Here is a 24,938-nt window from a genome sequence, read left to right on the forward strand (position 1 = left end):
GTGGAGTCATCCCACAGATGACATCCTTACCTTGTCAGTGTAGTAGGGCGTGGAGTCATCCCACAGATGACATCCTTGCCTTGTCAGGGTAGTAGGGCGTGGAGTCATCCCACAGATGACATCCCTACCTTGTCAGGGTAGTAGGGCGTGGAGTCATCCCACAGATGACATCCTTACCTTGTCAGTGTAGCAGGGCGTGGTGTCATCCCACAGATGACATCCTTACCTTGTCAGGGTAGTAGGGCGTGGAGTCATCCCACAGATGACATCCTTACCTTGTCAGGGTAGTAGGGCGTGGAGTCATCCCACAGATGACATCCTTACCTTGTCAGTGTAGCAGGGCGTGGTGTCATCCTACAGATGACATCCTTACCTTGTCAGGGTAGTAGGGCGTTGAGTCATCCCACAGTTGACATCCTTACCTTGTCAGGGTAGTAGGGCGTGGTGTCATCCCACAGATGACATCCTTACCTTGTCAGGGTAGTAGGGCGTGGTGTCATCCCACAGATGACATCCTTACCTTGTCAGGGTAGTAGGGCATGAAGTCATCCTACAGATGACATCCTTACCTTGTCAGGATAGTAAGGCGTGGAGTCATCCCACAGATGACATCCTTACCATGCCAGCTACTTGAAGCTTTTCCTCTTTGGTTACCCGAAGGTTTGTGGTTTGAATCCCATCACTGGACTTGGATGGTCAGTCTCAGCAAATGAGTATAAGTATATTTCTTGAGAAGGAGAGACTGTGAACACCTTGTCCTGTCCATATTCCTGTCCCCACTCTGTACAACCGCCATCTTGTGTTGCCAATATGGATAGGTGTTAAGTCGCATGAAAGTGATAATTGTGCGGTTATTTTGGGAGAATTGGTGAAAACATACTGCACAGATCTGGAAAGGAAAAAAACTGAATGACTTGATTAGGGCTGGTTCCACAATTCAGTTGTGACAAGGCCTCCAAACGAAAATGGTACATTTGCCATCCCTAGTAAATATTACCTATAAAACCCACACACATTGGCTTCAAGTTACATACTCTAATCTTCAGACAAAGGACATTTTAGTTTTCAGACAAGGGACATCTTGTATTTGAATGCACCTGTCATAAAAATATCAACCTCACAAGCTACCCAACATTTTATACCAGTGTCATGTTGCAAGAGTTACATTTTTTAACAGTGGCTCTTATGTTTTTTCAACCTTAAGTCCATTGATGTTAATGGTCTCTGACTTGTGGTTGTTCAGCTGGTTGATGAGCTGCAGACAGACAGAAGGGGGACAAAGGAGATATCCTCCTAAGTTGCTGGACTGGTAAATTTGTCAGTATTCGAGCTCATGAGGTTTGTTCCACATGGTCAGCTGACTTGAAATTTTTGTGGAAAATACAAAGTGTCATTCTAGTCGGGATGTCCCCCAACACTCCCTCCATTGTACGATACACCTGTGTTGTTCAGCCAACACAACAACGCAAACACCAGACTTGGCCTGTGTTGTTCAGTCAACACAACAGCGCAAACACCAGACTTGGCCTGTGTTGTTCAGCCAACACAACAGCGGAAACACCAGACTTGGCCTGTGTTGTTCAGCCAACACAACAACGGAAACACCAGACTTGGCCTGTGTTGTTCAGCCAACACAACAACACAAACACCAGACTTGGCCTGTGTTGTTCAGCCAACACAACAACACAAACACCAGGCTTGGCCTGTGTTGTTCAGCCAACACAACAGCGGAAACACCAGGCTTGGCCTGTGTTGTTCAGCCAACACAACAGCGGAAACACCAGACTTGGCCTGTGTTGTTCAGCCAACACAACAATGCAAACACCAGACTTGGTCTGTGTTGTTCAGCCAACACAACAGCGGAAACACCAGACTTGGCCTGTGTTGTTCAGCCAACACAACAGCGGAAACACCAGACTTGGCCTGTGTTGTTCAGCCAACACAACAGCGGAAACACCAGGCTTGGCCTGTGTTGTTCAGCCAACACAACAATGCAAACACCAGACTTGGTCTGTGTTGTTCAGCCAACACAACAGCGGAAACACCAGACTTGGTCTGTGTTGTTCAGCCAACACAACAGCGGAAACACCAGACTTGGCCTGTGTTGTTCAGCCAACACAACAGCGGAAACACCAGACTTGGCCTGTGTTGTTCAGCCAACACAACAGCGCAAACACCAGACTTGGCCTGTGTTGTTCAGCCAACACAACAGCGGAAACATCAGACTCGGCCTGTGTTGTTCAGCCAACACAACAGCGGAAACACCAGACTTGGCCTGTGTTGTTCAGCCAACACAACAATGCAAACACCAGACTTGGTCTGTGTTGTTCAGCCAACACAACAGCGGAAACACCAGACTTGGCCTGTGTTGTTCAGCCAACACAACAGCGGAAACACCAGGCTTGGCCTGTGTTGTTCAGCCAACACAACAGCGGAAACACCAGACTTGGTCTGTGTTGTTCAGCCAACACAACAGCGCAAACACCAGACTTGGCCTGTGTTGTTCAGCCAACACAACAGCGCAAACACCAGACTTGGCCTGTGTTGTTCAGCCAACACAACAGCGCAAACACCAGACTTGGTCTGTGTTGTTCAGCCAACACAACAGCGGAAACACCAGACTTGGCCTGTGTTGTTCAGCCAACACAACAGCGCAAACACCAGACTTGGCCTGTGTTGTTCAGGCAACACAACAACGCAAACACCAGGCTTGGCCTGTGTTGTTCAGCCAACACAACAGCGCAAACACCAGACTTGGCCTGTGTTGTTCAGCCAACACAACAATGCAAACACCAGACTTGGCCTGTGTTGTTCAGCCAACACAACAACGCAAACACCAGACTTGGCCTGTGTTGTTCAGCCAACACAACAATGCTAACACCAGGCTTGGCCTGTGTTGTTCAGCCAACACAACAGCGGAAACACCAGACTTGGCCTGTGTTGTTCAGCCAACACAACAACGCAAACACCAGACTTGGCCTGTGTTGTTCAGCCAACACAACAACGCAAACACCAGGCTTGGCCTGTGTTGTTCAGCCAACACAACAATGCAAACACCAGACTTGGCCTGTGTTGTTCAGCCAACACAACAACACAAACACCAGACTTGGCCTGTGTTGTTCAGCCAACACAACAATGCAAACACCAGGCTTGGCCTGTGTTGTTCAGCCATCACAACAGCGGAAACACCAGACTTGGTCTGTGTTGTTCAGCCAACACAACAACACAAACACCAGACTTGGCCTGTGTTGTTCAGCCAACACAACAACACAAACACCAGACTTGGCCTGTGTTGTTCAGCCAACACAACAACGCAAACACCAGGCTTGGCCTGTGTTGTTCAGCCAACACAACAATGCAAACACCAGGCTTGGCCTGTGTTGTTCAGGCAACACAACAACACAAACACCAGACTTGGCCTGTGTTGTTCAGCCAACACAACAACACAAACACCAGGCTTGGCCTGTGTTGTTCAGCCAACACAACAACACAAACACCAGACTTGGCCTGTGTTGTTCAGCCAACACAACAACACAAACACCAGACTTGGCCTGTGTTGTTCAGCCAACACAACAGCGGAAACACCAGACTTGGCCTGTGTTGTTCAGCCAACACAACAACACAAACACCAGACTTGGCCTGTGTTGTTCAGCCAACACAACAGCGGAAACACCAGACTCGGCCTGTGTTGTTCAGCCAACACAACAACGCAAACACCAGGCTTGGCCTGTGTTGTTCAGCCAACACAACAACGCAAACACCAGGCTTGGCCTGTGTTGTTCAGTCAACACAACAGCGCAAACACCAGACTTGGCCTGTGTTGTTCAGCCAACACAACAACGCAAACACCAGGCTTGGCCTGTGTTGTTCAGTCAACACAACAGCGCAAACACCAGGCTTGGCCTGTGTTGTTCAGCCAACACAACAACACAAACACCAGGCTTGGCCTGTGTTGTTCAGTCAACACAACAGCGCAAACACCAGACTTGGCCTGTGTTGTTCAGCCAACACAACAACACAAACACCAGGCTTGGCCTGTGTTGTTCAGTCAACACAACAGCGCAAACACCAGACTTGGCCTGTGTTGTTCAGCCAACACAACAACGCAAACACCAGACTCGGCCTGTGTTGTTCAGGCAACACAACAACGCAAACACCAGGCTTGGCCTGTGTTGTTCAGCCAACACAACAGCGCAAACACCAGACTTGGCCTGTGTTGTTCAGCCAACACAACAACGCAAACACCAGACTTGGCCTGTGTTGTTCAGCCAACACAACAATGCAAACACCAGGCTTGGCCTGTGTTGTTCAGCCAACACAACAGCGCAAGGTAGCGTTGAGGTAATGTGAGGTAAAATGGGGTTTAACGTCGCGTCCAGGATTTTTGCACTTATAAGAGACGTGCATGCACACGTGTGTGTGGTTGCTTGTACTAAGCTGGACTAATGCTGATTTTATAGTGCTGGCCCACTGAGATACCATGCCACAGTTTAACATGAATAACCCACTCAGACACAGTATACTGACTCCGAGCCAACCAGTCCATGTTTTAGCCCCTTAATGCCGAGCGCCAAACAGGGTGACAAGTGCCATCTTAGAACATATTTTGGTATGATGCAGCCGGGGATCGAGCCCCGGACCTTTCGCTCTATGGGGGACGCTCTGCTACTAGACCATGGAGGCGGTCGTTGTGCTTATGTGATGAGACACACGATGAAAGACGCTCTTACACAGTAGCATGTGGATGTAATGCCGATGAGGGGATTTATCGGTTGGGGTTACACTGTGAGAGTGGTTGATCTGTACACAGTGTTAGAGATTTCTATGCTCAGATTTAATCTTACGGTCGTGTTATATAAGCACATTCATGGTGTACACGCCACCACCTTCAATAACACCGACTGGACTGGTCTGTGTGATACGGGTTGTTATTCCCTAGATTACTTTAGCACTTCGCCAAGGTTAGCTTGTGTCCAGGATTGGATTCGGGACATTTGTCCCCGGAGCTCTTTCCAGATACATGTACAATAATTTGCCAGCTGATAAACAAGTATTGAGTTTCTGGTGTTACGCCGTCCCATTCACTGGGGCCATGTAAGGGGATGTTCTCTAGACAGTTATGATTGGTTTTAGCACTGAGGAAGAACACTCTGCTTTAGGTTTTTTTAGTGTGGGAGAACTTTTAAAATGTGAAAAAACATAAGTCCTAAGGTTTTCTGTCCAAAACTATTTTAAGTTGTGAGACTTTTTCGTTTGTTAGAAAATTGATCTGCTAAATTCTGTTGAGACAGACAGGAGGTAGTTGATCAATTAGAGTCTATATTTAGATGGAGAAGATCTAGTGGTGGCGATAGATATATATGTAGGTGTGTCGTACCTTTACTGCACGACTGCAACATTCTGTCTCCACAACACGACACCACCAACATTCTGACTTCACAACACAACACCATCAACATTCTGACTTGGTATCCCCAATATCCGCTGACATTGTCTAGACCGTTACCTTCAACTCCCACGACATTCTGTCTACACTGTTAGCTTCCAACTGTCTTGTGGCTACACAGGGGGCATGTGTTAGGGTGTAGAATGTGTCTCCTGAAGGTTGATAGAAACAGTCCACTGAGGGTGTAACTTTGCAGTATATCCCCAGCCAGTCTATAACACTGTATGTCCTGAGAATGTATAACATTGTATTATCTCAGTATGGGCCATTATACTCCATGTTGTAAGAATGTATAAGAAGATTGTGTCTCCTTTATTAGATGTATGATGGCAGTGCCTGTGATTAGGGTGTACAATAAGGTGGGGTGAGGTGAAATTGATTATGTACAATAAGGTAATTGATAACATTGTAATATTACCACCTCATAACACCACAAAACACAACATAACACAACATCTGACGGCATATTGCATGCAACACTGTGTCTCTAAGTATGGGATGGACGATAACACTCTGTTTACATATATTATCTGATGATTATTTCTGATTGAGAACGCAATCTGGTTGTGAATACTAAGTCAATATTTGTTCATATGATGGGCTATTGATTATTGTGGGGAAAGACAGGTGTGTTAACGACCTAACAGGTAAAATATAGCCAGGTATTACTGTTGAGCTGGTCTACCTAATCACAGTACTGTTAGAGTGTCATGTTGCATAACAAGTAATTACTATACTGTTCTGGTCAACAGAGAGGAATCAGCCATCTGTTTTAGTCTGCAACATATGGAACATTGGTTAGTTAAACGTTATACTTGATGAAGTGTTTGTTTTGTACACAAACACAACTATCATACCTGAATAGATTAACTTGGCAATAGATACAAGTAAACAACTATGTATTTACACTTGCATTACTTCGTGTTTATCATTAATAATTATAGCAGAATGTGATTGGGGAAAATATAAGAGGCCGAACATTGCCTTCCTTCTGGTACTGTCGCTGTGAAAAGCTGATGTGGCACTCACTCACTCACTCACTCACTCACTCACTCACTCACTCACTCATTATGAGTTGTGTTTAATTTTACACATGTTTGCTGAGTGTTTACTGAATGTTTAGTTCTACACGTATATTGAATGTTTACGGAATTTGCTGAATGTTTGCTAAATGTTTACTTAATGTTCCCATGACATTTCGAGACACAAGATGACTGCCGACCTGTAGTTATCTGTAATTGGCTAATTGGTTTGTCAGTGGTTAATGACAAGGCCACACAGTCAGTCTCCACGCTGACATTGAAACTGTATATTTATTGCAGGAGTGTGTCCGGACATATTTGTCTTGATTCGTGTGTCACGCTAGTCCCTCATGTCACCTCTCCACACAGACCGGCATCTCGCAGAATTTGTACAGACCCTGCCGTGTTGGCTCATGCTGCCCTGTCAATAAAATCCACGTTCATGTAAACAAACGCAAATTAGGATAAACTCATAAGCTCCTTCCCAACCTGAGCTGAGGAAATATACATGCAAAAACAATGTGGAATAATACACATACAAGTGGTCGTTCACCTTTGAATGATGTTTGCACTCCTTGTTGCCTTCGATATTCAGAACAAGGGAACTTCCGGAATTGTGTCAACTGTATTAACTTGTGTGTCGTGCTGATTAAACATATTGGCTTGACAATGTGTAGGAGGGCATTTATCCGGGAGGGTTTATTAACTTTGGAAATATTTAGAGCTAGCTGCTTTTTATGTTCCAGGGGAGGTTGGGATTAGCCTTGTAGTGAACGCGTTCGTTTGTCACACCTAAAACCACGGTTGAATTCCCCACTTAGAGGGAGGCCATGGTTGATGTCCTCCCAAGGATTGTACTGGGGAGACTCTCTCTCTCTCTTTCTTTTCTCTCCCTCCCTCCCTCCTTCCCCTGGTGTGTTCAACTCTTGCTTGTTGATGCTGAAGACAGATCTTGTATCGTCTGTCTTAGCTTTACAGGCATTCAATATGGCCTAAACTCCAACACACTCACTCACCCACACAGATGTACAATTAATACCTGCCCCATGTAATTGATGTGTGTATTGAAGACGTTTAATGCCATAAATGTGACTGTTGAATGACATTCTCTTTTCCACAACAAGACAATAAGACAAGCAGATGAAAGTGTCATGACTATTTCTCCATGTTTCTGTGCAATGGACTGTCAGTGTTGTATACATACTGGATCAGGCCTGCACCAGGTCTTTATGATTAGTCTGTGTGGAAGTCAGCAGGTCGGTGACTGAGCAGACACATGTGTGGAGTCAGGCTGGCCCAGTGAGTAATACAGCTAGATATACCCAGCCCTGTGTGTGATATAGGTATTAAACACCCACCTGGTCGGTAATAGTGCTCAAGTGTTCCCAGTGTTGTGCAGGAACATAGTGATAATTGCCATGCTGAGGATTACAGCCTGTATATACCTACATCACACCACCTGCCTGTAGAGTGTAGGATAGCTTGTAGAGGGTGCATATAGGATAGCTTGTAGAGGGTGTATATCCTTATATCACACCACCTGCCTGTAGAGTGTAGGATAGCTTGTAGAGGGTGTATATAGGATAGCTTGTAGAGGGTGTATATACCTACATCACACCACCTGCCTGTAGAGTGTAGGATAGCTTGTAGAGGGTGTATATAGGATAGCTTGTAGAGGGTGTATATAGGATAGCTTGTAGAGGGTGTATATAGGATAGCTTGTAGAGGGTGTATATAGGATAGCTTGTAGAGGGTGTATATAGGATAGCTTGTAGAGGGTGTATATAGGATAGCTTGTAGAGGGTGTATATAGGATAGCTTGTAGAGGGTGTATATAGGATACCTTGTAGAGGGTGTATATAGGATAGCTTGTAGAGGGTGTATATAGGATAGCTTGTAGAGGGTGTATATACCTACATCACACCACCTGCCTGTAGAGTGTAGGATAGCTTGTAGAGGGTGTATATAGGATAGCTTGTAGAGGGTGTATATAGGATAGCTTGTAGAGGGTGTATATAGGATAGCTTGTAGAGGGTGTATATAGGATAGCTTGTAGAGGGTGTATATAGGATAGCTTGTAGAGGGTGTATATAGGATAGCTTGTAGAGGGTGTATATAGGATAGCTTGTAGAGGGTGTATATACCTATATCACACCACCTGCCGGTAGAGTACACATGCACACGCACACACACTCTATGCCCCGATCATCTATGTAGATATATATATTTTTGTGTCATTTAGGAGAGTGGGAAGAGGAGAGAAAAGGAGGGGGAATAGGGAAAGATAGGGAGGGGGAGAGAGGACTAGGGAGGGAGAAATAGGGAGAGAGCGGGATGGAGGGAGAGAGAGAGAGAGGGAGGGAGTGAAGAATTAGGAGTGAGAGAAGTTTAGGTTTTGTTGTATACAAGAGACTATCAGTGTTGGAGAGGACAGTACAGTGTCTACATCTTGACAACCTAGCATTGACAAGCCTAACAGAAACTGAGGGTGGATCAAGACTTTTTATAAGGGAGGGGTCCAAAATATCAAAATCCTCTCTCAGTCATTTTACTTCCTACAAAATACAACAGTTGGCACAACAGCTTAACTGGAGCTGTATGTATGCTTGTGAAGTTGTAGGATATTAGTGAGTTGCTTCTGGGGTGTCTACATGTTTACATGATATCACTACACATGAAACTTGATGATGAACAAACACAGACCGCCTGGTGATGATGTAAGGGAGGTTATGCCAAACAATCGTGTTTGTTCTTTTCTCGAGTGTTGTGGTTGATGTTGGATAAACACTGATACGTGAGGCAGGAGATGTTCACGCCTTGCTGCGGTGTGCCACCAGGGGGCGCTAGGTGTATGGAATACATATGGCCAACTGCTTATGACACAGATTGAACCAAGCGAAACTGGGCGTGGTCACACTCCTACAGTAATGTCGACAATATGCAAGCATTGTGTGTAATCGACATTGGAACGCCGTCTCTGTGAGCTTGCATCTCACGTACTGTGTGTTGTAAATCTATATGGTTTATGGGCATGTATTAGCTTGTGTTCTGTACCATTGCTTATGGGGGGATTTGGGTAATATTATATTTGCGAACATTCTTAAAATTAATGTGAGTTTTGTTTTAATTTCAATTAAACAAATATGATTAGAAATAAATGCATTTACCAAAAAATATATGAATTGATCAGTTAATGAAAATATGACCAAGCATCAGATATGAATAAGAATTGTTATCGGCATATTTTCTTTTTATTAACGATGATAAGTCCAGTTCTGACGAAGGTGGTTTACACACTAGACTGAGAGTGCTCCCTGCGTTGTTATCAGGGAATGTGTCCTTGCACAAAGTTACACATAGTTTCAATGGTTTGTGATTGCCATAACATACCGCATTCATTTCAAGCTTGGCCTAAAGCAATCACATTGAATTGGAAACATATATAATTGATTGGCCAAGTTTGCTTTTTCTAATTATTTAGTAGCTACGTACTTCTGTTGATGCAGTAGTGTATCATTTCGTGAAATCATGAGTAGCATCGTAGAGTAACATCATAGAGTAACATCATAGGGTAACATCATAGAGTAATATAGAGTAACATCGTAGAGTGACATCATAGAGTAACATCGTAGAGTTATATCGTAGAGTAACATCGTAGAGTTATATCGTAGAGTAACATAATAGAGTAACATCATAGAGCAACCTCGTAGAGTTACATCATAGAGTAACATCGTAGAGTTATATCATAGAGTAACATTGAAGAGTAACATCGTAGAGTAACATCATAGAGCAACCTCGTAGAGTTATATCGTAGAGTAACATCATAGAGCAACCTCGTAGAGTTACATCATAGAGCAACCTCGTAGAGTTATATCGTAGAGTAGCATCGTAGAGTAACATCATAGAGTAACATCATAGGGTAACATCATAGAGTAATATAGAGTAACATCGTAGAGTTACATCATAGAGTAACATCGTAGAGTTACCTCATAGAGTAACATCATTGAGTAAGATCATAGAGTAACATCATAGAGTAAGATCATAGAGTTACCTTATAGAGTAACATCATAGAGTTACATCATAGAGTAACATCGTAGAGTAATATAAAGTAACATAATGGAGTAAAATCATAGAGTTACATCATAGAGTAACATCGTAGAGTAACATCATAGAGTTACATCATAGAGTAACATCGTAGAGTAACATCATAGAGTTACCTCATAGAGTAACATCATAGAGTTACATCATAGAGTAACATCGTAGAGTAATATAGAGTAACATCGTAGAGTTACCTCATAGTGTTACATCATAGAGTTACATCATAGAGTAACATTGTAGACTAACATCGTAGAGTTACATCGTAGAGTTACATCATAGAGTAACATCGTAGAGTTACCTCATACACGTGTGAATCCTTTGAGCAGAGAGCAGAGTTCCAGACACCTGGTGTCAGGCTGATCTGATCAATACTTACTGGGTGGTCAGTGTTTGTGTTGAGAGGGGAGCATTTGTGTGGTGATATGGCTTTTTATACACCAGGGCAGGTCACATGTTACACCTTACAGTCCTGCAACTAGCCTCATGGGGGACTGATGTAGGAGACACATTGATGGGGAAGCTGTATCTCAGGGGCAGCGCCGGTTTGTCTTGTCATAATGAATACATGCAGATGAATGTCTTGTCATGAACATTGAAGTAAAGAAAGAGTCAAGGATGCTATATTAATCTGTGAGAATAGACAAGACTCAGGCTGAAGAGACGTAGTACTATAGCAACAATGAGGCTGCTTTTACTCCCCTCTGAAGATGACATAATGTTGACAATTGACACCAGTGTTCACAGTATTTACCAATGTTTACAATATTCACCAGTGTTCACAATATTAACCAAGGATCACAATATTCAACAATGTTGTATCCGTTATGTTGCAGCTTCAAATCCCATCACAGTAAGCAGAAGCCACTACAGGGCGGTAATCGCAGCATCTCCGAGGACAGCGTCTTCACCCCCGGCGACCGAGGGGAAGCCAGCATCACTGCACTCAAGACTGTGGCGGTGTCGGAGGAGAACCTTCACAAGAATGCATTCCAGGTGAGTTCCAGCACCAGCAGCGGGGTAGCGGAGTGGTTAGAGCGTTGACTCATCACACCGAAGGCTCTGGTTCGATTCACCACAGTGTGTGAAGTCCGTTTCTTGTTTGCCCAGCCTTGATATTGCTGGACTATTGTTAAAAGCAGCACAAAACCCTTACTCCTGATCGCCTTGATCTTTTGCTGGCTGTAACATGGCACTGTTCCCCTCGATCTATTGCTGGCTGTAACATGGCACTGTTCCCCTCGATCTATAGCTGGCTGTAACATGGCACTGTTCCCCTCGATCTATAGCTGGCTGTAACATGGCACTGTTCCCCTCGTTCTATAGCTGGCTGTAACATGGCACTGTTCCCCTCAATCTGTAGCTGGCTGTAACATGGCACTGTTCCCCTCAATCTATAGCTGGCTGTAACATGGCACTGTTCCCCTCGATCTACAGCTGGCTGTAACAGGGCACTGTTCCCCTCAATCTATAGCTGACTGTAACAGGGCACTGTTCCCCTCGATCTATTGCTGGCTGTAACATGGCACTGTTCCCCTCGATCTATAGCTGGCTGTAACATGGCATTGTTCCCCTCAATCTATAGCTGGCTGTAACAGGGCACTGTTCCCCTCGATCTATAGCTGACTGTAACATGGCACTGTTCCCCTCGATCTATAGCTGGCAGTAACATGGCATTGTTCCCCTCAATCTATAGCTGGCTGTAACATGGCACTGTTCCCCTCGATCTATAGCTGGCTGTAACAGGGCATTGTTCCCCTCGATCTATAGCTGGCTGTAACATGGCACTGTTCCCCTCAATCTATAGCTGGCTGTAACATGGCACTGTTCCCCTCAATCTATAGCTGGCTGTAACATGGCACTGTTCCCCTCAATCTATAGCTGGCTGTAACATGGCACTGTTCCCCTCAATCTATAGCTGGCTGTAACATGGCACTGTTCCCCTCGATCTATAGCTGGCTGTAACATGGCATTGTTCCCCTCAATCTATAGCTGGCTGTAACATGGCACTGTTCCCCTCCATCTATAGCTGGCTGTAACCTGGCACTGTTCCCCTCGTTCTATAGCTGGCTGTAACATGGCACTGTTCCCCTCCATCTATAGCTGGCTGTGACATGGCACTGTTCCCCTCCATCTATAGCTGGCTGTGACATGGCACTGTTCCCCTCCATCTATAGCTGGCTGTAACATGGCACTGTTCCCCTCCATCTATAGCTGGCTGTAACATGGCACTGTTCCCCTCGTTCTATAGCTGGCTGTAACATGGCACTGTTCCCCTCCATCTATAGCTGGCTGTGACATGGCACTGTTCCCCTCGATCTATAGCTGGCTGTAACATGGCACTGTTCCCCTCCATCTATAGCTGGCTGTAACATGGCACTGTTCCCCTCCATCTATAGCTGGCTGTAACATGGCACTGTTCCCCTCCATCTATAGCTGGCTGTAACATGGCACTGTTCCTCTCCATCTATAGCTGGCTGTAACATGGCACTGTTCCCCCCGATCTATAGCTGACTGTAACATGGCACTGTTCCCCTCGATCTATAGCTGACTGTAACATGGCACTGTTCCCCCCGATCTATAGCTGACTGTAACATGGCACTGTTCCCCTCGATCTATAACTGTCTTCCTACACACATCATGTCCAGCACACCAACAGTTTCTCCATTCCTTTACCTTGTATGTTATTTCCTACAGAAAAAAACCTGTTTTTGAAAGTGTATTGATTCACTGAAGATTGGCATCAGCTTCCAGCTGGAATTGATATGGTTTGGGTCTATGAGGAGAAGTGTAAAAAGCTTTTTTTTGGCCCGGAATAAAGAGAACAGAATGGCAAGGAGAGTGGTTGTTAAACAGCTCTTTTTCTTCAAGCTATGGAAATGACTGCAGGACGAGGTCAGGCACAGGATGCTGGATGTGTGTGCCATCATTCTTAATTCCGTCTGAAGATGTTCGCACATAGATTATACCAGTTCAGCATGTCTTCACCGTGAACCACTTCACGTCGTCTCCTACCCTTGCATCCTCTAGGGTGGCACAGGGCCCAGGCGTCCATGGCGCTGCAATTGGCTGTGCAGTTTGCATCTCTTGGGCAGGCATTCCAGCTGAACTGACATGCCATGATATGTCCTGAATACTGTTCAGAGTGCTGCTAAACCCAACTCCCTCACTTACTCATCATTCAGATGCCTGCTGAAGTCTCTCCACTTCAAATTGTAATGTCACACCAAACAATCTCTCTATAGCTCTTATAACTTTGGGTAGAATAGGTCTTCAGCAACCCATGCTTGCTGTAAAGGGTGACTATGCTTGTCGTAAAAGGCAACAAACGGGATCGGGTAGTCAATCACTAGATTATCTGGTCCAGACTCGATCATTTTACAGACTGCCGTCATATGGCTGGGATATTGCTGAGTGCGGCGTTAAACAACAAACAAAAAAACAAACAAATCTTAGAACTTTGAAACAGGATACTTTTGTGTGGATGAGGGCCATGAGCATTGACTTAAGACTGGGGACATTTTGTAGGATCTGGGGGCTGTTCCACATGGCTATCGTAGAGCTAAGGTTACCGTTACTCCCATACTTTAACAAAGACCTTACGGCAGTCGGTGTGCAACAATCACCTTGTGGAAGGGGACCCTGGTGCATTGTAAGTAGAGAAGCTGCTACATCATTGTGTTACATTCTAGCATCTGACACAGCTGGCATGTCCTGATGGAAGTGATGGTCAAGGTCGTCAAGAGGTTTGATGTGTGGGTGGGGTGTAGTTAGATGGGGTGTATTTGGAGTGGGTGGATGGAGTGTTGTTGGGGTGGATGGGATGTAGTTGGGGTGAATTGGGTGTAGTTAGAGATGGTGGGTGGTTGTAGGGGGTGTTGATGGGTATGGTGGTTGGGGTGTAGTTAATGTGGTGGGGTGGTGGACATCAACCTTATGTTATAAATAAGTGAGTATGGTTATGCCGCTGTTAGCAATATTCCAGCAATATCATGGCAGGGGACAGCAGAAATGGGCTTGACACATTGTACCCATGTTGGGAATCGAACCCGGGTCTTCGGCGTGATGAGCGAAAGCTTTAACCACTAGGCTACCTGACCGCCCCTGTTATGAATGATGAACACAAGGTAACAGACAGTGACTTCATGTTTTCTACAAACATTTGTGAAGGCATCACTGTATGTGTGGACAAAGATACCTGTTATTTTCACCCATGGAAGTTTCTGCACTGTACAGCGGGATGACAGCAGATGGCCGCCTGTGACATCTTGTCATAAGAGGTGGCTAGCGGGATCGGGTGGCAGGCTCGCTGACTTGGTTCATGCATGTCATCGTATCCCAATTGCGAGGATCGCTGCTCATGATGTCTATCACTGGATTGTCTGTTCCAGACTTGGTTATTTACAGACCGACGTCATATAGCTGAATATTTCTGAGTGCTGCATTAAACAACAAACAACAACAACAACAACAACCTGTGACATCACACACACACACACACACACACACACACACACACACACACATATGTAGGAGTCATAGAGCCAGGTTGTTGCACATTGGCAGGAAACATGGCGAGAATACACTGACTGCTAGACAGGCTGTACTATTGAGGAAATATTGTATAAAACAGTTTAGATTCCCTGTTGTAGGTTGAGGTTACATAATGTGTCACGGCCCATCTGCTTCTTGAATATTCTCATGCTGTACTGCAGTGTTTAAAGCTTCTAGGTGACGAAGTAGGTGTAATTCAGTGCTTAACAGTAGGAGTCCTAACCTTGTCATACTTTATTAGTTAATCCCTTAAGACTTCTCTGCTTTCAATTTTCATCTCATTAATCTCATTAATTACTCACTGTAACAACATGTGAAAGGGTAACAACTTACTAACAAGGTAAATGTTTGTTTAACAATTGAAGTTTGATTGATGAAGTTTGAAGTCGGATCCTAATTGGATGTGGAGAACGTACCTCATGTGTTTTAAACAAATAAAACAAACCAGGTGTTCATAGTTGTTTAAAAATGTATTTCATGAGGTCATCACTGTACTGTCAGAAAGGCATGAAATCAAATGGGAAACGGCATGAAATTGATAGGAGCCAGTGATTACTCCGTGGTTTCACCGAAGCCGCGATATCGTGAAGGGCGTTTTTCCGAGGAACGACTGTATATGTATCTTTTTAATTTTCCTCCCAAGTTACCTGAAGCTTTCACCTACTTCCCAGCTCCAGACTGACTGGATGTCATTAAGCATGATGTACATCTGTTCCCAACTTAGTATGTCATGCAGCATCGCTGAAAATGACATCATCCATTTCAAGAAACATTAAACAATATTCATTTATGGAAATTCTGTAAAAATCTATTAATCGATATATTATGAGCTAATAGTTTGCACTTGATGTCAGACTCGGCCATAATAATGAAGCACATCTATTTTAATTGAGATATGACCACAGGCTAATAGACGTAATGGTGGAGGCGAGTCTCACATCCGGCCATTACACCACAACTACACCAAGGCGTGTGGTTCACTGCCACCCTCAACTTCCTCATATTTGTTGATGGTCGCTTACTGCTCGTCCCTGCCTTTGGCCTGTCCCCTGTTGCATGCTGGGTGAGACTGTCATTTCCTGGACTGGGGTTTGTGGTTATTAAGTTAATAAGCAGTCACTGCTTGGATTTGTGAGTCACGTTAAACATGTCAGCTTCTGGGTCTTTAGGATTGTCCCTGTAGGGTGTAGTTGTGGTGGGGTTGCATCACTATAATGTCTGTTATCAGCATTCGAGGGAACTTTCAGGTAATATTTGCTTGTTGAGACCTTGTTGCTCATTCAAGTATTGTATACTGAAATAATGTTTATGTGTGTTCGGGGCATTTGACTTTTCATTAGGCATTTGTTGAAGTAATTATTATGTGGTACAGATATTGTTTGAAACAGCTGTCTTATATCAACCCTGGTGGTGGTGGTGATGAGGATTATTATAATTATTATTCTGTTACAATGTAATAATAAAAGGGGATATAAGTGTTCACTTACCTAAGGTGCTGCGATTGACGCTGTGGAGTTGTGACCCTTAGATGTGCCAGAAACCGATGATCATGTTATGGAATGCCAGATTTGCACTGATAATGTTTCTAGGTTTGTCAGCACGTGCTCGTGGGTTTCACCAAAGTCATGGTCATCCAGGATATGCGTCACATCACATTTTTCCTCACAAATCAAGCTGCCATGCCATGATATGACTGAAACACTGTACAGTGGTGTGTTTTACCCACACACTAGTTTGTTTGTTTGTTTTTTCGTTTAACGCCTCACTCAGCAATATTCCAGCTTTTTGACAGAGGCCTTTACATAATCGAGCCTGGACCAGACAATCCAGTGATTGACATCTATGCAATCAGGATACGATGACATGCATCAACCAAGTCACAGAGCCTGACCACCTGATCCCGTTAGTCGCCTCTTATGACAAGCATAATCGCCTTTACAGCAAGTATGGGTTGCTGAAGACCTTTTCTACCCTGGATCTTTATGGTTTCCCACCTCACTAGTAATAATTATATTTGGTGATGATGATGATGATGATGATGACCAAACATATGAATGTTACTGCATATTTAGTCAGTCTTCAAACCGATGTGCATGTCTGTTGTATTCTCAATTCCAATTCAACGTCAATTCTTTTAAAAAACAATAAAGAGCATGACACAAGAGTGAGTGAGTACGGTTTTACACTGCTTTTAGCAATATTCCTGCAATATCACGGCGGGGGACACCAGAAATGGGCTTCACACATTGTACCCATGTCAAGAATTGAACCTGGGTCTTAGGCGTGACGAGCAAACGCTTTAACCACTAGGCTACCTGACTGCCTCTCATGACACAAGAAACCAGCAGGCTTTGAAAGCAACCTTTCTGTTGTTGACTCATTTCCCTTCTCACCCTGCGGTGACTCCGTCTGTAGGAGAACACCTGCTTCATGCTACCCTCACTCTGTCATCCGTGATGCCTCAACATGCACTGGTTGTTTTGCAGAACGAGTTGTTCACCAAGTTGAAGAAGCGACACTCCCAATACTCCGACGACGATGATGGCTTGCCGCAGAGCCCTGTGCCACCCATGACGACGGCAGACATCCTCGGAGGACCTCTGAAGGTGAGACTGTTTCTTGATGCTGGAATCCACGAATTGTGATCTTCTCAACTTCATACTTGCAGTGTATATCATATTATTGTTCAGAAATATGATTAAAGGTGCCATATATCGATGGAGTTAAACCGAGGATGAGGTTATGAATCTGATTGTAAAGATACAAAATAGTAAGCTTAGCATCAGAGGCTACATATAATGGTTGTGAACTATGCTGCTCAACAATTGACAGGGATATTGACAAGTGGAATCCTTTCTGGGTCTCTGGCTTCCAAATTATGAGTATCCCCATGTGATAGGTTTTTGGATGCTTAAGAAACATTTGTAATTTTCTCGTTGATCACAAGAACTGTAAAACTTCTCACTTATAAAATATGACTTTATCTTAAAAACAGGTCATTATCTGATTATTTGCAATGTCTGTGTGACACTACACCCCTTGTTATAGCGTGAGTAATCGCGAAAACCATGGCTGTCCGAAAACATATGATGTCCAAAGACCTATGATCCGACAATACTTAATTTGTGAATCATATGAAAATAGGAATATTCCTGTCAACTGTTGAGAAGTATATGTTGCAAGGAAGACACAGACTGCTGATGTTCGCTGTTGTTGAAGTCCCTGCATACACATGAATAAGGAGCTGTGTCTAACATTTGTTTTTTTAAATTCTGATGGTTATGCATGAGTTCTCAAGTCGTCATTCATTCATGTGGTGCAGGTATACTAGAAATTGTTTGTTTGGGTCTCTAGACATTATGATGGAACACACCTTGTGAACATTTTCAAGTATGTGATTGTGTAGCAGGACCTGCCACACCTGTGAGTTTATGTTTAGACAGGTAGCTGCAGTAGGGTTGAACCATACCAGTAGCAGCTCAAACTGTTGCTTAATAAGTCAACATTGACACAACATTATCTTGAAGATTTATCGTTTGGCTGAACCAAGATGGTGGGGCCTTTCAGATTCCTCTATTTGTTGAAGGAAAGAACGCGGCAGCGATGATGAGATTACCCCTCTGTTCCTGCACACTCTAATGGCCCTGACCTTTCATAAATTGGCTTACATAATTTCCCTGATAATTTCCCAGGATCAATATGACATGGCCTGGTTGTGTTCTATGACATTAGTCCAGAATATTTTGTTGTTTCAACAAAAGGGTCATGGCCAAAACGCACTGTTGGATGTCTTCTCTAGTCCATGTTTTAAAAAACTCAAGACACATGTATGTTCTCTCCTCAAAGATTATAAGATGTCACAAGATTTAGAGCATGGACATGGCACATATCTATGCATTGTTGTCCCCTGCTACAAAGTGGAAGGGGGAAATAGGAATGGGTGCTGTCCTCCTGTCCGTCTGTCCGTAATGTTTCGTTTCCAGAGCAGAACTAAAAAACATAGATATCTTAACCAAACTTGGCACATAGATAGGTCTAGTGGTGAACTGGTGCCTTTTGATAGTTTAGGATTTAAAAAAATAATTTGTTTGAGTTTCCATAGCAACAACTTTGACTTAGACTGAAAATGACAGTAGTGCTAGTTTCCAGAGCAGATCTTGAAAACCGTAGATAGGTCTAGGAGTAAACTGGTGCCTTTTGATAGTTTGTGATTTTTTTAAAATATATATTTTTCGAGTTTACATAACAACAAATTTGACATAGACTGAAAGTTGTGGTAGTGCTCGTTTCCAGAGCAGATCTTGAAAACTGTACAATATTTTTTGCCTTGCACACAACCAGACATGTTTCATATTGGTGGGGGATATGAGTATTTCATGCTTGTTTGATCTGGAGTGACTGTCTTGAATGGTGTTTAAAGAGAGTGTTGTACTTCTTCAGCCTGGGCCAGGCAAGTCCAGCAGTAGGGAGAGCGAGAAGAGTCTCATCAGTGTTGACAGCTCGGACAATGAGGGGGTAAGTATATGTAGACACTGACTTACAACATACCTGGTAATGGAGGCTAATTATTAACACCCACAATGTTCCTGGCATTAGCTGCAGCTGTGTGAACTCCAGATGCGTGAGTGTTGATGTAGAAGTGTTGTAACGCCAGCTGTTGAATAAGCAGTGTGATTGCTGGTGTATAAATGTCATAACACACCAGCACATGGTTATAACCAGGGATATGCTCTCTGAAGTTTGTCCTTGAAACGTGTAGGCAACACATGAATATTTGTGTTAAAGGTCAGCTGAAATATCGTTCTGATGTTGTGGGAGTGTTTATCCTTTCTTTCTTTGATGTTTTGTATCCTAGAGTGAGGTACACTCCTCACCTGCTGGGTGTCTTGCTAGTGTGTGATAACACGCTCATATCTCCCTATGTAGACATGACTCTCTGACATCAATATTGCCCTGTGTGTGGAGCAGTGTCATGTGACACTGACTGATGTGTGTGTAGTATGTCTGTTGTCATGGATTAGATGTTGTTGTTTGTGTACTGCTCCTGGGACGAGTGAGAGACTGTAGCTATAAGAGCTAGGTAGTGTGGGATATGTACCGTGTGATGGACTGAGAGCTCTTCAGTGATGTGGGTTATCTTTCAGGATGACCCTTTCTTGACCAAGTGGAACAGTCCAGGGAAACCTCGAAGGAGCAGTGACCAGTCACCACCGCCTGGTTAGTTGAACTGTATCAGGGAGTGGTGGGGATGATGATCATCATCATGAAGGTGATGTTCATGATGATGATGTTCATGAAGGTGATGATGTTCATGAAGGTGATGATGCTCATGATTATGATGTTCATGATGAACATGAAGTTCATGATGATGATGATCATCATGAAGGTGATGTTCATGATGATGTTCATGAAGGTGATGATGTTCATGAAGGTGATGATGCTCATGATTATGATGTTCATGAAGGTGATGTTTATGAAGGTGATGTTCATGATGGTGATGTTCATGATGATGATGTTCATGATGATGTCCATGAAGGTGATGATGCTCATGATTATGATGAATATGAAGTTCATGATGATGATGATCATGAAGGTGATGTTCATGATGATGGTGTTCATGATGATGATGTTCATAATGTTTGATTTGGTTTAGTTTGATTTGATCAAATGTTCAGTTTGCATAGTTATAGAAACAAAGTAGGTCATCTCCTGATAGTAATGATAATTTCTATTTGTTACTACGGGTGGGAGGTATTACCGGTATATCGGTAATTGAGGATAATTCTTTCCACGATAAGTATCACAATATCATTTTTTCATGTTCAATATATCAGGCGATTTCAAATTGGACTTTTATCATGTGTTTAATGTTATATACTTGCAAAATGCTGTCGCTGCCCGGGAGCAAGCATCCTGGTTCCCAAGATGGCTGCATATGTTTTGACTGAGTAAACATTATGTTGTACAAGCATCTTGTTTTGTTCTATTTATGAACCTCAATTCATACCTTAATGTATAAGTTTGCTTCTGAATTAAAAATTTAGGATTATACAATATATGGTGATACGTATCACCTCCAATACCCATCCCTATGTGTGACACACTGATAGTGATCTGTACATACATACACATGTGACAGTGATGGCAGCCCTGCCCTGTGTAAGACGCCTGCAGTCACTCACTGTAGTGTTCAATGTCCACAGCTAAAGGAAGCTCGATGGACCTGGAGGCCGTCAAGAGGACACCCATGCTGAGTAATGAGGCGGCCAAATTCAAGCGGTCTGTCAAACCTCGAAAGCAGAACCGGCAGTCCCGCAAGAAGAAAGATGTAAGTCAAATAAGGTTTCCTGTGATGCTAATGTTCTTGTGTTTTGCAGGTATATGTATTTTTTGTAAAGGTTTTCCTCATATCATTAATTAAAATTCAGTGAAATATGCAATACTGAATCTTCAACGTTCAAGGCCTCAATAAAGCTTTCAAAATGTTTTATGGTAGACATGAAAGGATATTCCCCAATTTGATGTCCAATGCATTTCCCTAATTTGATTTGTACCATAGGTTCACACGTTTTTTCAGGTGAACAATTGACTTGCCTTTGCATGTGTTTGTGATGGGTGCCACTGGTGGGGCAGGATACACTCACCTTTTCGCAAACACCTGGTATCTTTACTATTTGATAGTGATTCATAAACACATGCTCGTGATATAGGAGGAATTGTACAATCGACAATTTTATATATTGGATATGGAAAGGGTTTTGTCTCTTTTTATGTTCGGTTTGGAAATTCTTTATCAGGATTGTCTGGCTTGATATGATGCCACTTCTCCATCTCTCCAGGCGGTTCCAGGCTGGAGATGGTTCCAGTAAGCTGTCCTTGTAACAGTCCTTTGTGACTTGGCTGATCGTGTGACATCGTACCCAGACAGGCTGGGTTGTTGCTGACACCTTCAGTCACTGGATTGTCTGGTCCATAGTTTGCCTTGATATGGCTGGAATATTGCTGACTGCAGTGTTAAACACCTTTCACTCAAATATTCACCTGTCAGTAAATTTTACACCCAAATATGATATTCATACTGGCTTCCTCCTTCCCCTTCTCAGCCCTTTAGGGATATCATGATGTCATCTGGAAGATGTGGTTCTGAGTAACCAGTGCCAATCATCTTGATGATACGTGTTTGTATTCCAGGCTGTGCCAGCACTGGGTCTACCGAGTCTCAATGATGTGCCTTGATGTCCACATCTTGATGATACGTAATTGTATTCCAGGCTGTGCCAGCACTGGGTCTACCGAGTCTCAATGATGTGCCTTGATGTCCACATCTTGATGATACGTGTTTGTATTCCAGGCTGTGCCAGCATTGGGTCTACCGAGTCTCAATGATATGTCTTGATGTCCACATCTTGATGATACGTGTTTGTATTCCAGGCTGTGCCAGCACTGGGTCTACCAAGTCTCAATGATGTGCCTTGATGTCCACATCTTGATGATACGTGTTTGTATTCCAGGCTATGCCAGCACTGGGTCTACCGAGTCTCAATGATATGTCTTGATGTCCACATCTTGATGATACGTGTTTGTATTCCAGGCTGTGCCAGCACTGGGTCTACCGAGTCTCAATGATATGTCTTGATGTCCACATCTTGATGATACGTGTTTGTATTCCAGGCTGTGCCAGCACTGGGTCTACCGAGTCTCAATGAAGAGTCCCCTACCAAGCTACAGGCAGAGGAGAGTGCATTTGCAACACCAGGTGTTGACATCCCAACTGACACCAGTGTCTTGGAAGTGTCATCTGTGCCTTCAGAGAAACCAACTGTGTCACTGAAACCCACGGAATTACCTCCAAAACCTGTAGCTCCTACTAAACCTGTAGCTCCTACTAAACCTTCTGGTGATGCATCAGCTAAGACTGTCAGTGTGACCAGCCCAGTGAGTGATGCTGCAAGTAAACATACACTCCCAGGGACGGTGAAGGTGGAGGTCAGGAAGGAGCCGACCTCTGCCCTCCGACCCTCCGACCAGGACGTGAGTCGAGGGAGGTCAACTTCTGTTAACATGAAGGAGAAGGTGGATGCCCCTGCTGAAAATAAGTCCTCAGAATTGTCAAATGCTTTCAGTAAGTTGAAGCGTAAACCTGTAAAAACTGAAGATGATGAACTGCCAAAAACTGTGGATAAAACTGACGCCGTGAAGTCAGAACCTGAAGTGTTTTCATTTTCATTGAAAAAGGAGGAGAAATTAAGTGAGACGAAGACAGTGACTGTGACAGGACGTAATAGGAGTTCTTCAGAAAGTGTGGACAGTGTTCAGAAACAGGAACAGTCTAAGGCTGAGGAGTTAAAGCCTGTTGCAAGGCGGCATGAAGAGCCTGTGGAGGAAGCTAGGCCCGTTCTGAAGTCGGTGAGTGCAGACAAACCACCATTGAAGTCTGTCATTACAACTGGAGGAGGAGAAATCAAACACACCCTCACCAAACAGCTTTCAAGTGAGTCAAACAAAGAGGAGGATAATAAGTCAGACACAAGTTCTGTGAAGTCTGAGAGTTTCAGGAAGGACGTAGGGTTCAAGGTCGGAAGTGTAACACCGTCACCTAAAGAAGACTACAAACAGAAGCGGCAGAGCAGGAGTAAGACTCTGCCAGAGCAGCCAGTACTACCAGATGAGTTCTCAGCCAAAGTTCAAAGAGCAAAGTCTCAGAGAGCAGACGCTGCACCTGTCGTCCCCGTAGCTACGGGCGCTGTCTCACAGAGGCCGTCAACGTATGGCGCACCGTTGTCCAGGAAGGAACCCAAATACCTGTCTCATCACGAGGCAGCACCTACTGGTCAGCCAGAATGGATGGCAATGATTAAGAAAAAGAAACCAGCTGAAAGTACGGAGAATAATGAGACATCTGAGCAGAAGAAGGAGGTGCTAACTATCGATACTAAAGATGTGATCAAGGAAAAGGGGAACGACAAGAGTGGGGACAAAATGAGCAAGTCCCTCACTTTTGCCCCAACATCCAACCCTTCCACAACACCAGAGGAGAAGGAGTCATTTTCAATCAGTAGTTCCAGATCAGCGAGTGTTAAGATACCTTCAAAGATGGACTCTAAACCTCAGTCTGGTCCTGTACGATTTGGCAGTGTCAAGACTGGGAGCATTACTCCCTCTTCCACCACTTCTATAAAGTCTGGGAGTGTCAGCACCACCGCACCCACCCCCAGTGTCACCAAGTCAGGGAGTACGTCTCAGCCCACCACCAGCTGGGTCAAGCCAGGTGGGACCCAGACTTCCGTGACTAGGTCGGCTACTTCGACAACCCCTTCTTCCAGCAAACCTGACAGTATCAAGAACCTAGGCTCAAATGTGAAGGAGACGAGCAAAGACTCTAAGATCTCTCCCACTGAGGGAGTCAAGAAGGACTTCAGTCGGGTTCAATCCATGAAGACGCCTTCTTCAACACCTGACCCCACTCCAGCCTGGAAATCTTCCAGTGTGAAAACAGTGAACAAGGGAACTGTGCAATCGGCCCAAACTTCCAGTGATAAGAAAGAATCAGTCCCAGCCTGGCGGAGCGGGATAGCCAAGCCTGCAAGTAAAGTCACTATTGAGATCATCGAGAAGGAGAAAGAGCCCAAACAAGAAGTGGTCATGAGAAAGGTGAGACGTCACATACACCTCTTAAATGTGATAACTTATATATGATTGTATACTCCCAAGGAAGCAGAGAATACAATATGGTCCCATCAAAGTGATCCTTTATCGTCATTGTGATATGTCATAGCGTTGATACGCCATGGATATTCTGGGTTAGAATTGGCCCCAGCATG

General features: G+C 44.0%; 1 protein-coding gene across 6 annotated transcripts in view; it reads left to right on the forward strand.

The window, feature by feature from the left end:
* LOC139449358 (nucleolar and coiled-body phosphoprotein 1-like) overlaps positions 1 to 24,938 on the forward strand; it is a 104,330-nt gene that overhangs the window by 73,679 nt on the left and 5,713 nt on the right. For all 6 annotated transcript variants that reach the window (XM_071230691.1, XM_071230690.1, XM_071230694.1 and 3 more), the window contains 6 exons: positions 11,400 to 11,559; positions 17,604 to 17,723; positions 19,558 to 19,632; positions 20,262 to 20,334; positions 21,321 to 21,445; positions 22,789 to 24,768. In XM_071230691.1, coding sequence (XP_071086792.1) covers positions 11,400 to 11,559; positions 17,604 to 17,723; positions 19,558 to 19,632; positions 20,262 to 20,334; positions 21,321 to 21,445; positions 22,789 to 24,768 — 2,533 coding nt within the window. The remainder of the gene's footprint in view (positions 1 to 11,399; positions 11,560 to 17,603; positions 17,724 to 19,557; positions 19,633 to 20,261; positions 20,335 to 21,320; positions 21,446 to 22,788; positions 24,769 to 24,938) is intronic.

The sequence above is a fragment of the Haliotis cracherodii genome, unplaced genomic scaffold (genome assembly GCF_022045235.1).
Source record: "Haliotis cracherodii isolate W230 unplaced genomic scaffold, xgHalCrac1.p SCAF_8, whole genome shotgun sequence".
NCBI classification, from domain to species: domain Eukaryota; kingdom Metazoa; phylum Mollusca; class Gastropoda; order Lepetellida; family Haliotidae; genus Haliotis; species Haliotis cracherodii.